The 13,971-nt window shown below is 34.9% G+C and overlaps 3 protein-coding genes across 4 annotated transcripts; 2 read left to right on the plus strand and 1 right to left on the minus strand.

The window, feature by feature from the left end:
- On the minus strand, positions 1-533 carry LOC123865693. The gene is made up of 2 exons (XM_045906899.1): positions 371-533; positions 1-267 (listed from the first exon to the last, which is right to left on the minus strand). Exons 1-2 carry the CDS (start codon positions 496-498, stop codon positions 96-98), a joined length of 300 nt encoding a protein of 99 aa, XP_045762855.1. The 5' UTR covers positions 499-533; the 3' UTR covers positions 1-95.
- Positions 534-1,306: 773 nt separating this feature from the next.
- LOC123865687 lies at positions 1,307-6,670 on the plus strand. Of its 2 annotated transcripts, XM_045906888.1 has the most exons (7): positions 1,307-1,489; positions 1,688-2,016; positions 2,504-2,693; positions 3,021-3,289; positions 4,045-4,128; positions 4,442-4,492; positions 6,553-6,670. In XM_045906888.1, the coding sequence occupies exons 1-7, from the start codon at positions 1,380-1,382 to the stop codon at positions 6,654-6,656; spliced, it is 1,137 nt and encodes a 378-aa protein (XP_045762844.1). In that variant the 5' UTR covers positions 1,307-1,379; the 3' UTR covers positions 6,657-6,670. The 2 variants fall into 2 exon arrangements, with proteins under 2 accessions (XP_045762844.1, XP_045762846.1); XM_045906890.1 differs by lacking the exon at positions 6,553-6,670 and having other exon boundaries at positions 4,045-4,132; positions 4,442-4,529.
- A 1,145-nt stretch (positions 6,671-7,815) lies between these two features.
- LOC123865689 (CDK-activating kinase assembly factor MAT1) lies at positions 7,816-11,658 on the plus strand. Its single transcript, XM_045906893.1, has 5 exons — positions 7,816-8,076; positions 8,220-8,516; positions 8,640-8,872; positions 9,110-9,285; positions 10,003-11,658. Exons 1-5 carry the CDS (start codon positions 7,953-7,955, stop codon positions 10,100-10,102), a joined length of 930 nt encoding a protein of 309 aa, XP_045762849.1. The 5' UTR covers positions 7,816-7,952; the 3' UTR covers positions 10,103-11,658.
- The last annotated feature ends 2,313 nt before the right edge of the window (positions 11,659-13,971 follow it).

A 13,971-nucleotide genomic window follows, 5' to 3' on the forward strand; every position in this document is an offset into this window, starting at 1 on the left:
TATTTGAATAACTAAATAATTTATTACATCTTAACACTTAAATTATTATCTGTGTATTACACTTTTATTCTACACCTATTTATGTTCACTAATCATTATTTATCTGGCCTATCTGTTCTAGCCTCTTCTTCCAATAACCGTCTTATAGTATCGCCGGATCTGTTGGGAAGTCCACCAGCAATCATAAGCTTTCTTTCCACTTCTTCTACCGGATCCTGATAAAATATCTCCAATTTTTTTCTGTAATTCTTGGTTACATCAGAGAACCTGAAATATTCATTTTAGTAAATTGAAGATAAAGATCTGTCATCTAGGGTAAACAAATGTATTTTTCTATTATATTTAATGTATATTCTTTGGACCTACTTACTGGTAAAATGCACCAATTAAAACACCGACACTCACAATACCTAAACCAACTAAATTTCTAGCTTTGCCAGCGGGAGTTCCTTTAAATTTTCTAGGTTTCCATTTCGAACTATCCACTCCAATCGCCATTTTTGAGTGGTTTTTGACATAAATTTTTCAAGCGACAACCAAATGACACTGACAAACATTTGTCCCTTGGATCATAGATAATACTCCAATTGGATATAGAATAAATTAGCCAAAAAAACCAAACAGCTATAGCTTCCTATGTCTAATTAACAAACAAAGGACTTCGTCTGTGATGGCGTTTGCTGGCGCGCGTGCTGGGCTTGTTTGGAGTGTTTTTTTTTAAGAGTGGCTGGTTTTTGTGTTAGTTGGTGTTTTTTGGTGGTGGAACTGACTGGAAAGCGCTCCAAAGGGGCGCCGCGCGTGTGTCGGCGGGCGCCGGCGCAGACGGAGTCCATACTTGTATAAATTCAATAACTTGAAAATATTCCAAACTTGACATTGGTTTATCAGAGTAAAGCCAGATTTAAAAAAAAAAAAAAAAACAAACAAAGAGTGTCCATCCTTGTGAGCAACTTATCCATATTTTATCGATAGGTAATGCATGCAATGATTTTAATTGATAGTGGGTATAGTAAGTTCATGCTACCATGTAACTAGTTACCTAGTTAGTTACTTTACTTTAGACGGATTGGACCATTGGATTGGACGGATTTAAAACCACCGACCAGAAACAAAAGTTTAAAACGGCAACCCATACATTTATTGTAACGTGCATCATGTAACTGCACCCCGACCAATGTCCAACGGGGCCATGTAGAGATCAATTAATACCAATGTACTCTGTGGTAGAGATTACGATTTGACATTAGCTATTTAAAAAAAAAAACTCGACATAGTAAACAAAACCCTGTCAAAACCGATGAAACCGACGAAACCGACTAATAATGAATGTGATGTGTTTTATATTTAATTAGATAGGGTTTATATTATTAGAATTAAAAATGTCATATCCAAAGCCCCTTTTACAAGTTTTATCTATTAAAGAACAAAAATACGCGTCTAACTTAAGTATCGAGGTTTGTGAAAGAATTGCTAAGTTAGCGAATCTAAAGTAAGCATTTTGAACTTTTTCTTGTTTTTATCGGATACATAACTATGTGCTGGGAATTACTACTAAGGAATAACCATATATCCAAAGAGTAGAGTTATATTATACAAAGTCAATATTTGGTCCAGTTTTAGAAAAGAAAGTTTTTATAAAACTAATATTATTCCTTGAAATGCTAATAATATGCTATTATATTTTTAGGATTGAATTTAAAGGTCCCAAGAGACCTGGAGAACAACTGCTCAAATTACTAGACCGTAGAGGATATACATTTGAACAATACACAAATTATGTGAACTTAGTCAACAGGTTAACTTGCTATAGCCCTCAATCAAAAGTGGCAATACTTATAGCTAACGACAAGTATGAGCATTTGTCCAAATTGGTAACCCCCTCTATAGATTGCGAGTCGCTGGGACAAATTTTAAGAAAATTAGGCTTTATTACTATCACAGTGAAAAATACCAAAAGTGGCGAGTTTAAGGATATTTTAATTAAAACTATAGGATTAATACCTGAAAACTCTTATTGTAAGTAATTACTTATTGTAAGAATAGGATAAGCATATTGAATTCTTCTTCTAGGCAAGCCTACACCATCCTGGGCTACATCTTTATCAGCTGTGATCATAGTCTCATGCTCTGTATTATATGAAAGGAAATTATTTATTTTATGTAGGACTGCCTGCACCACTTATGATAATATTATGTCAAGACTCTCCTCTTCAGACCTCTGCTTCAGAAAGCAGATTCTACTGAGAAGAAATTGGCAAGAAATTCAGCAGTTGCTCTTTTTAAAAAAAAAAAGAACAAAATGTTACTACTACCTTGTGTGCTGCTGAATGTAAAGTCGATCATTTCCATGCAACCTTGTTATTAAGAAATCCAATTGTATAATAACCACAACTTGACAAATGTTATGTGTATGACTTATTTACCTAAAACTGCTGTCAACACAGTCTCCTGTAACACCAAAGCAACTACTGGAGGAATATAGTGCTTATATCTTGTTTTCCAGGTGTTTTATTCTATGCTGGACATGGCTGTGAGCTCATCAACACAAAATGCATACTAAGCACTAATTGTCCCGCTGATAACATTGAGTTTGATCACTGTGTTACTGAGAACTGGCTACTGAGAGAATCTGCTAAATGCAAACCAGAACTATGTGTACTCATTATGGATATGTGCAGAAATAATTTAGACAGGTAAGTAATCTGCTTCAGTAAATAGTAAATTTTCAGAAATTGTATGTCAGAAGATTTTCTGTTGCATTTACACTGTGAACTGCAAAATTCTGATAGTATGAGTGGTCTTAAAATCTATGAACAGATGCTTACTGGGGAGCATCAGAAATTTTTTTAATTGTCAATTTCTGATAATATTATGTAAGTAGCTTATGGCTCCTTTTTTATAGTTAGCATTATGCATAGTTAGAATTTTTTTGTTAACATGCCCAATACCATTGGGTGCAAGCTATAAGTTAAAAAAAATATTGTAATAGGCAAGTTAAAGATCCCAAAATTTTTTTCCAGGCATGCAAATCCACAAATCTTTGCAGCCATTTCCAACATAGAAGAGTACACAATACACAGTAACCTATTAGTCAGTTATTCAACACAATCATCCAGTGCTGCGTATGAGTGTGTTCTGATAGAGAACGATGAAACTATTGGGCTGACGTCACTTTCACTGGCAACTGAAGATGTGGTGCATGGTGGAGCCAGTCTATATGTGGACGCCCTGTGCAGCAGGTTGACTGAATATGTTGATATAAGCACCATGTTGGATAAGGTTCATGGAGGTAATATTTTGATTAAAGTTTTACTTTTGAAAGAAAAAAATTATTTGAGGCTAGGTAGGTAGATGTGTTCTGAAAGAATCAGTTTATTCATAGTGCGGGCAATATCTGGCTCAGGGCGCTTAACAATTATTATTCCATGATAATTACTATTATTTAACATCATTTCACATTTTTAGGGTTCCCTACCTTAAAAGGAATAATGGAACCCTTATAGGATCACTTTGTTGTCTGTCTGTCTGTCGGTCCGTCTGTCCGTTGTGTCTGTCAAGAAAACCTATAGGGTACTTCCCGTTGACCTAGAATCATGAAATTTGGCAGGTAGGTAGGTCTTATAGCACACATACAGGAATAAATCTGAAAACCGCGAATTTGTGGTTACATCATTTAAAAAAATTAAAATGTGTTTCAATTTTCAAAGTAAGATAACTATACTAAGTGGGGTATCATATGAAAGGGCTTTACTTGTACATTCTAAAACAGATTTTAATTTATTTTTATGCATAATAGTTTTTGATTTATCGTCCAAAATGTCAAAAAAATACCCTAGTATGGAACCCTCAGTGCGCGAGTCCGACTTGCACTTGGCCAGTTTTTTAATATCATTTCACGCTCCTATCAAGAAGATAGGAGGAGTCAATATTATTTGAATTTTCAAGTTATAGTCAGTAAAATCAGTAATAATATTATGAGGGTATCAAGAAGTTTCAAGTTTATTATGATTATTAATTTGTAGTAAAATATCTTTCTATGTACAGATGTGGAGAATTCAATAAAGAACCAGAGACCTATCAAGGTGCAGTGTGGGATTTCCAAAAGATTTTTACATGATCCAGTGAAGGGTCAGTATTTGAAATAATAACCATTATTATTTTGGTCAATAGTTACTATGTAATGATATAATTTAATTAGTAGCTATAATATTATATTAAATGATGCCCTGCTGTTTCCCCTAAATAGTCCCAAGGGAACTGTTTGTGGGGAAAACTGTCTGTGTTGAGGATGCAACTATCTGTTTTCTATGTAATGTACCAAATTTCATGAAACAGATGGGCTGTGTGAAAAGGCAGCTGACAGACAGACACTTTCGCATTTATAAATATTAGTATGGATAGTAGTATGAATAATAATAATGTATTTCTTTTATTATTACAGGTGATACAAAAGAACTTTTATTGTTAATTAGGGAGGCTTTACAACAATATAGTGAGAATTGTACTGTATTCTGAGCAAGAAATTCTAAAAACATACAATTGAGCTAGATCACCCATTACAAGAAAATAGTCTGATTGATTAAAGCACTGCTACTAATTCTGAGTGCAACTAAAATTTAGAGTATTCACGTCTCTTTCTTACCAATGTAATAAAAAAGGACAGATAAACCTTATTTAATTTAGAACTGTCAAACCTCGTAACTTTGCTGCCAGTCACAAGCCTAGTAGCATTAACTAAAATTTAAAATTCATGTTCTCTCCTTTTTAGCAATATTAAAAAGAAAAAGATGCGGATACTCTAAAAGTTTAGAGAAAAACGCCAATAATCCGATAATAACGCCGTAATCGACGCCATTATCAAAATTAAAGTATTATGACATTATATTTTAACACTGGCTCTACATAATTAAGTTTAGTGTCAAGTTTGCAAAGGACTTGAAGCAGTGCCCAGCCAACTGACAGCCATACACTGTCAAGTTTGCATGACATCATGTACACTGACAGCCATACACTGTCAAGTTTGCATGACATCATGTACACTGATAGCCATACACTGTCAAGTTTGCATGACATCATGTACACTGACAGCCATACACTGTCAAGTTTGCATGACATCATGTACACTGATAGCCATACACTGTCAAGTTTGTATGACATCATGTACACTAATAGCCATACACTTTCAAGTTTGCATGACATCATGTACACTGATAGCCATGCACTGCAGTTTACAGGATGCTGCTGCTTCAACTCTACTGCAAACTTGATGGTAAACTTATTGTGTAAGGCCAGTGTAATACTCTAGCACCAGTTGGAAAAGTACTGACAAGAATTATTTTGATCAATTTTTTAATAGATAGCTATAATAAGACTTATTTTAATAATTATAAAAATATAAGCTAAGCATAGATTTTTCTGACATGATTTTTATTTTATTGTATGACAAATAGTCATAAGAACTAGCAGAGCTACAAAATTGTTAAATCTATTTTTTTTATATAATTTATCATTGATATTTTACAATAAAACAAAGATCAAACAACAACTGTATTTTAATTAGATTTTACACATTTTTTACCTAAGAATTATTATTATTACCTTCTTACTAATTATACAATATTTTAAAATGATTTCTTGAGAGAATGCGGTTGGAAATGGTTCACAATATTTACCCACCAACTGTCCTCAACGCCTTTTGTGAACTCTCTTATAAATCTATAGTTGAGAATAAATATTTTGTCTTGGTATTCTGGCTGCACACTGTAACAGGTAACAAGTGTAAATTAAAAATTTATAACACCCCCGACAAGTGAAGGTTACAGTAACTAGAAAAAAGCTGATAACTTTCAAACGGCTGAACCGATTTTCTTGGATGATAGCTAAGAACACTTTCGATCAAGCCACCTTTCAAACAAAAAAAAAAAACTAAATTAAAATCGGTTCATTCGTTTACCTACACACCTATATTACTATAATTAAAGCCCAATTTTAAGACTTATGGGATTATACTTTTTCATCATAATTGGATAAATAAGCATCTAAAAATTAATAATTTTCTTTATGTTATCAAGTCAGTACAAGTATAATTTTTTAAAGATGTACATACCCCAATGAAATTGGTGGTAGGTCTCCAGTCTCTTGCATTTGCTTGAGTCCTCTCAGCACATGATAGCACATTGTTATCTCAACCCATCTCTTATCGGATTCATCAAACATAACTCCTACCTGTAAAGTATTAAAGTAGATTTTTAACATTATTTTCAGATAAGTGTCCCAATATTAGGTTTTTTCTTCTATTTATCATGATCAATACAGGGGCCAATCACTTCAAGATTCATTCACACCAGCACGGCGCACCCTGCGTTCGTCATCTGCATTAGTGTGAGTGCTACATCCATACAAAGTACACGAGCACGTGGAACAATACCTGCGAGAGCTTGCAGTCACATTGTAGGTTGAAGATGACAATTTAACTGCCGGTAACTACCTGATAAGGAAAAGCATAGAATATATCCTCCTTATTGATTGATAGCATTTCTCTCTGTGAAACAGATAGTTTGGAGACTGCTGTCTTCAGAGTTGAGATGGCGTCCTTCTCCACGAGCCCTTCCAGTGTTTTGAAATCACTTCTTTGGAGACAATCTGAAACAACCTAACATAAAATGTTAACAACTAAATCAACAATCAAGTTGAAACATTTTCAAAAATATAATGGCCCGTTCTCCACTTATATACTTTGTAAGAGAAGATTCTCTACTGAACATTTTCATATAGTATTTTTTTTCTTGTTCTTCTAACTCAAAATCTTTTAAGCTTATTGTAAATAGAAGTCATTATACAAACCTGCACAGCATATTTAGAGGCTTCAACAAACTCACTTAAAGTGAATTCAGAGTCAAAATAGGGCCTGATAATGAAGTTTGCAAACATCCAGTTTTTAATGAACTTTATGACCGATGGCCACACTATTGGAGGGAATTCCATTAACTGTGGAAGTCTTCTACTCTCCGTCCGGTCCTCGCAGTAATTCCGACGTTGTATATTTGGGCATATTGAGGTTATCGGAACTTGTAAATATTTGTGCGGAATCCTTTCACATAACCTAAACGTCCGACTCCTAAGGACATTCCTAACAACTAAATTCATATTCGCCTATTTTAAAGAGATATTTACAAATTGCGCGTTTTTTTAGCAAATATAGACGGAAAACATGAAATGCACCACCAAACCGGCTATAAAATTAAGAAATCAAAAAATAAAAATCAACAACTTTCTGACTTCTGTCTGCTTAGTCTCTGGCACATTTGTCTGTGGTCTCCGGTTTTGTCTTTGATTTCTATCACAGAGTTGAGAGTAGGTACCTACCTAATGCATGCCCAATGCCTATTATTAGCTTGACCAAAGAGTATATAACCACTCAAAGTACACAAGCTTGACAACTAGGTACTCTGTGATCGAAGCTCTACAGTTTCAGTTTGATATGGTGGGTCCACATGCTTGCGACATTACAGCAAACAACAAGCACTGGCAAACGTTTCGGCGGGTATTTGGTTATGCTTATCATCGCTTGGGAGCGCTTGTCATTCGATTTGATTGGCTGCAAACACTAACTATAAAAAGTCGTGTTTGTAGCCAATCAGACCGTCTCGTCTGTCGTGTTTGCCGATGCTTGCTGTGTGTTGTTTGTCAAAAGCATATAGCTGCGCCAACATATTTTTCTAAGACTTTTCCATGGATACCGCATACCTCAGAATAAATACCTACTTGATGGAAACACTGTGTCACTGGTGCTGTCAACTTCAAGCATCTGTCAGGTGACAGGTGGTTAAAATAAAAAAATAAAAGTTGTTGAAAGGAGAAAAATCATTAAAAAGTTAGATTATGAATTTTTGAATAAATAGAATTGATCAATTTGTTAAATAACTTAAGTTCGTAAGCAAACACAAGGCACAATGGATGACCAAGCTTGTCCTCGTTGTAAAACTACGAAATATAGAAATCCATCTTTAAAATTGATGGTAAACATCTGTGGCCATGCTTTGTGTGAAAGTTGTGTGGATTTGTTATTTTTAAAAGGTAATGAGACTCAAGTTATAGTTCAAAGAAATAATTAAAGAAAAAATAGTTGTCATTATTTAATAATAAATACCCTGCGTATACATTGAAACTCTTAGTATTATCTGCTAACCTAAGTATCTAAAAATGAGTATTTTTTAAAGGATCTGGTTCCTGTCCTGATTGTAATGTACCTTTGCGTCGAAGTAATTTCCGAGTACAGCTCTTTGAAGACTCTATGGTAGAAAAAGAAATAGATATAAGGAAGAGGGTTCTTAAAGATTTCAACAAAAAAGAGGAAGACTTTGCAACATTACGCGAGTATAATGACTATTTGGAGGAAATAGAAACAATAATATTCAATCTAGTCAATAATATAGATATTGTTGCCACAAATAAAAGGATAGAACAATATAAGAAAGATAACAAAGAGGTTATAATGAAGAATAAAGCAAAAATTGGTGAGTATTACATTTCTGTGCTGCTTTGTTAGCAAAAAAAGCGACTTGTTGACATCTTCTTAAACTGTTTAGGTCTAGTCCTGCATCTGTAAAGGGATCACTACATCTGAAAATTGATTACAGGTAGAGAAGAACTTGAATTGGAAGAAATTCTTGAAATTGAGAAACAAATGGAAGAGCTACGGAGAGCAGAGATGCTTAAAATGGAAGAGGAAGCTAAAAAGCAAAAGATCAGAGAAAAAGAAGCCCTAATTGATGAGCTTATGTTTGCAGAGGGTGATGCAAAGGATATCCTGAATACATTTGCTGAAACAGTTGCAAATAAACAAGCAGAAATAGTGCCTGTTTTACCTAAAGTATGTTTTTAATTTTTACTAATGACCTGTCCAGGCTTCACATGGGTAGCTAAAGTAGCCACTGATTTTCAGTTGCATTTTTAATAATATTTTTGCTTATTGCATGGTCTTTGAAGATAAATATACATATAAGCATTGTAACCTCTTAAATTTTGAGTGGAGGATTTAATAAATCTAACATTTTGAGAAACATAGGATGAAGCAAAATACTTAGTGTTTCCTAAATTGGTTTCCCAGGTGACACAGTTCTCAACAGGTGTGAAGTTCACCCGAGGCTCGGGCCAACAGCCTGTGCCACTCATAGAGGAAGGTCCGCTGTACAGATATGAGCCTCCCGAGATACCAGACAGGTGTGGGCCTGACCCACCCAGTATTCAAGAGATTGTTCACAATGGATATCTGCAACATGTTAGGTAAGTAATGTTTTTTAAAACATTAGGTAGTTAATAGTGTATGTTTGAATATGCCTAAGTGAAATTTGGGTTTCCTATATGGGTCATATTTAAAAAAAAATATTGCCAATGGTCTTGTACTTTCAATAATAGATAATATAGTATATACCCAATTCCATAGATTTAGCATGGAGAATTAAGGTTGTCACAAATTATATGCAGCATTTGTGTGCATTATCATTAATCTCTAGGTATTTATATTATAAACGTAAAAATGTGTTTGTTCGTTGGTTGGTTGTTTTGTCCTTCAATCACGTCGCAACAAAGCAACCGATCGTCGTATTTTTTTTTTTGCATGGTTGTATAAAAGACATAGAGAGTGACATACTTTTTATGCTGAAAAATCGAAGAAAAAAAATAAATTATGATTAAAAAAAACTAAATCCCCTAGTTATGGCAAGTCCTCAAGTAGTAATTTATAGATTGCCATCTAAATGATGCATCAAGGTGCTATTTGACTGTTGGTCATTAGTTGGACTTAGACCTTGTTCAGGGACAGACGGCTTTCGCGGAGGTATCGTTGCGCGCGCCGCCACTCGCTTCTTCATTTCGATTCGTATTCGTTGTATGAGGCTGAAGACGCGTCAACGCCCTGAGTCTCCCTGAATGAGGTCTAAGTGATACTACATAAACTATAGAACTATACATTTTATCGTAAAGATAATAATATTATTTCAGGGCAGAGAACGAAACCGAGAAGGCGGGTGGGTACTCAGCAACGCTGCCGTGTCTACGCGCACTGCAGGACGCATTGTCTGGCCTCTACCATGCCAGCTGACACGCCGACCGGCCCGTCGTTGACACAATCATACTGGATTAGCCATTGTGTGTAGTGTGTACTGATTCTGATCGCAACTAAATTTTGGAGTGTTCACATCTTTTTCTTACCAATATAATAAGAAAACGACAGACAAAACTTAATTTAAAACTGTCAAACCTTGTGACTTTAGGTGCCAGTCTTGAACATAGTATTTATATTTGTGAAGTAAATTTAAAATTTATTTCTGTCCTTTTTTAACAACATTGAAAAGAAAAAGATGTAGATACTTTAGAAAAAGAGATCAGAATCGACGCCATTGTGATACTACATTATATATACTACACATGTGGATAGATTCGAGTTAACATTGTCTGTCGGCGTAAAACAGAGCGTCGCAAACTTTCATGACTTATACCTACCTCTTAGAGCCGATTTTCCAATCGCCAAATAAACTTTCAATCCAATTTATTCCCGAATAATGACTTAGGTAACAACTGGGCAAGAATTGTTTCACCAGTGTCGCATAGATGAAGAAAGCATGCAAGAAATAATAAATTTTGACAAATAGATATTCCTATTTCCAATACAAAATCAACCAAAAAGTAAAATTTTTATTTGTCACTTGAAAATATTGGTTGCGAATGAAAAATCGACCATTAAATTTTTTTATTAAGGATAAACCCGCACTGCAAAATTTTGCCTCGTGTTTTTTCCGTGTACCTCATATTTCTGCGGAAAAATTCGGACGTGAAATTTCGCAGTGCCGACTTACATTACTTTAGTTTCTTCTATTCTGCTCTATCCTCAATTGTAACAGTTCTTTAGTATAGTAATATCGATCTGAAAATCTTATTGAGATGCTGTTATAAATTGAGTGTGTTTATGTGTGCGTGTGTGCCGTGTGTGTGTGCGTATTGTACTTGTGTATGACATCATTTGTAAAGGGAAACTGTGCAAACTTTCAGCTTTCTAGGTCCAAGGAAACCTCTTTGCATTCCTAAATTATGACTTTTCCAGCAGTAAAATGAATTCTATTGTTTTTTTTTCTTTGAAACGAAATAATTACGACTAATGTGAAATTGTTGATTATTATAAGAGATCAGTAACAGGTAATTTTAGAGGTAAATAATAATAAATACTGCCAAATAAATGTTTGTATAGTATGTATAAATCTAAATACTAAAAGCCCTAAGCCCTAATAATGTAATAATAATTCTAGTATTTATCAATCAGTTCACTGTACAGTGTTATATCTAAGACAGGCAGTGCATTTTTGCCTCTATGAGATTAAAACTTTTGACCTGATAAATTTTTTATTAGTTATCAAAATAGGCATTTTATGTTTGAATAATTACTCTATGTACCTACATATTAAGACTTTTTTAGTTGTGTTAATTTACATTTGTCTATTCGGTGGTTATTTGAATTATGGAAATAGTGCTTATTTGTTTCTGGGAGGAACATTTTGAAAAGGATAGTAAGTACCTATTCCTTTTTAACCCCCGACCCAAAAAGAGGGGTGTTATAACTTTGACGTGTGTATCTGTCTGTGGCATCGTAGCTCCTAAACTAATGAAGCTATTTTAATTTAGTTTTTTTTGTTTGAAAGGTGGCTTGATCGAGAGTGTTCTTAGCTATAATCCAAGAAAATCGGTTCAGCCGTTTGAAAGATATCAGCTCTTTTCTAATAACTGTAACCTTCAGTTGTGGTGTTATAAATTTTTAATTTACACTTGTAAAAGTATAAATCTGGGAGTAAGTAACTATATCAAGATTTTATAAATGTTCATACAGCCGAATAGACACTAGTGCTGGGCAGGATCCTTAACGATAGAATTTGTGATCACGCTTTTAGCACGTCGATGCATTTGCACGCGATAGTGAAACGATTAGACCGCAAAACAAGTATGTAGTCCAGTTTGACGTTGCAATATGGTGATTTGCGCAGGTCATCACACTATCACACTTCACACTAATATTATAAAGGCGAAAGTTTGTCTGTATGTATGTGTGTGTGTATGTTTGTTACTCTTCACGCAAAAACTACTGAACGGATTTGGCTGAAATTTGAAACGGAGATAGATAATATCCTGGATTTGCACATAGGCTACTTTTTATCCCGGGAAATCAAAGAGTTCCCACGCGATATTGAAAAACCTAAACCCACGCGGACGAAGTCGCGGACATCAGCTAGTAGACTGTAAAATACACGAGCCCGGCTGGCATTTATTATTGGTCTATCGATAGGCAACAATAATTCAGATTGAACTTCATAATTATACTTGTTTTGCGATGCCTATAGCGTAAATGCATACTATACTGCTTACGAATGCGTCGGTGTACTTATTGCATAAGCCCTAATTCGCACGAGCGTTAAAAAAGCGTTGCGTTAAAACCAGATGTTGCGCTGAAGATACAAAGTGCGCGTTAAATAAGCGTTGACGTGTGAACAGATACTTGGAAATGCATTTGTTCTATTTGAACGCTTTTTTAACGGACGTTAAAAAAGCTCTCGTGCGAATGAGGCCGTTAAAATTTGTTCTGTAAAAAAATTAAGTTTTCTTCTACTTTAAGTTTGTATTATTAATTTGTTTCTTGTTACAATGTCATGGATGTTACATGCGAACTCGAAATTCAGTATTGATTTATTGTTGTGTGAATAAAATGGTCATGAATACCTATTATTATGGACTTTTATTTATTTGCTGTTTTACCTATTTTGCTTTGACTATAACTGAGTGGCTTCCCTTTAGCCCTCATTCGCACGAGCGTTAAAAAAGTGTTGCGCTGAAAATACAAAGTGCGCTATAAAAAAGCGTTGACGTGTGAACAGATACTTGGGAATGCATTTGTTCTATTTGAACGCTTTTTAACGGACGTTAAAAAAGCTCTCGTGCGAATGAGGCCTTAACAGGGCTCTCTCCGTCACTCGTTTCATACAATCGTAGTTCCAATTTCATTTGAATATTAAGCAACCAAAGTCCATGAAATTTTGCAGACATATTCTAGAAATTAGACATATTCTAGAACAAATGAGAATATTTTACAAGACTGTCTCATCGGATTTATTCACTAGTGGTTAGTTTATTAGGCTACTAATCAACAGGGGTGAGTTATTGGGTTTTTGAGAAATCGGCGGTGTTACAACTTACACCCTGTGCCTCAAAGAGCACGTATTGGCCACAAAATATGCACTTTTCTCATTTTGTACCCAAACTTGTAGAGACCTATCTGCCGGTGCGATGCCCCAAACTCAAAATCATTCAAAGTAGGTACTATTGTATACCTTTTGAAGGTCAGAATTGTTATTGTAAGATGATAATATAGTAGTGATAATTAATTACGTCAACTTAAAACTAAAGCTACTAGGGTTGGATACGCGCCCCTCTCGTCGCGAGATATCACGTCGGCTTAGGTATGTTAGCCCCAGGTCTGAGAGGCTCCATGCATTTACATTCCCAACAAATTTCTCTACGTTTTCGACGTAACCAGCCGTCCATATAACGTTGCTTTAGCATCAGGTATCACTAAGTATATAGAACAATATATTTGCTCTTAACTGGGCTTTGTCGGAAAGAAAAGTGGGAACAAACTAGATATTGGGCTTAATAATACAAGGTTGTGGTGTTTGTCTTAATATTTCATCATTTATATTACTTAATACATGATTTTAACCACTAGGCTACCATCACTTTCGAGTTCGATCCAGGGCACGCATCTTTAACTTATCGGAGTTATGTGCGTAAGTATTCAGCTTTTAGGGTGAAGGAAAACATCGTGAGGAAACCTGCATGCCTGCAAAATCGAAATACCAATAATGTTCTCAACAAGGGTACCTAAATTAAAAATTTATAACACCACCGACAAGCGAAGGTTGGTAACTAGAA

This window comes from Maniola jurtina, chromosome 5 (genome assembly GCF_905333055.1).
Source record: "Maniola jurtina chromosome 5, ilManJurt1.1, whole genome shotgun sequence".
NCBI lineage: Eukaryota > Metazoa > Arthropoda > Insecta > Lepidoptera > Nymphalidae > Maniola > Maniola jurtina.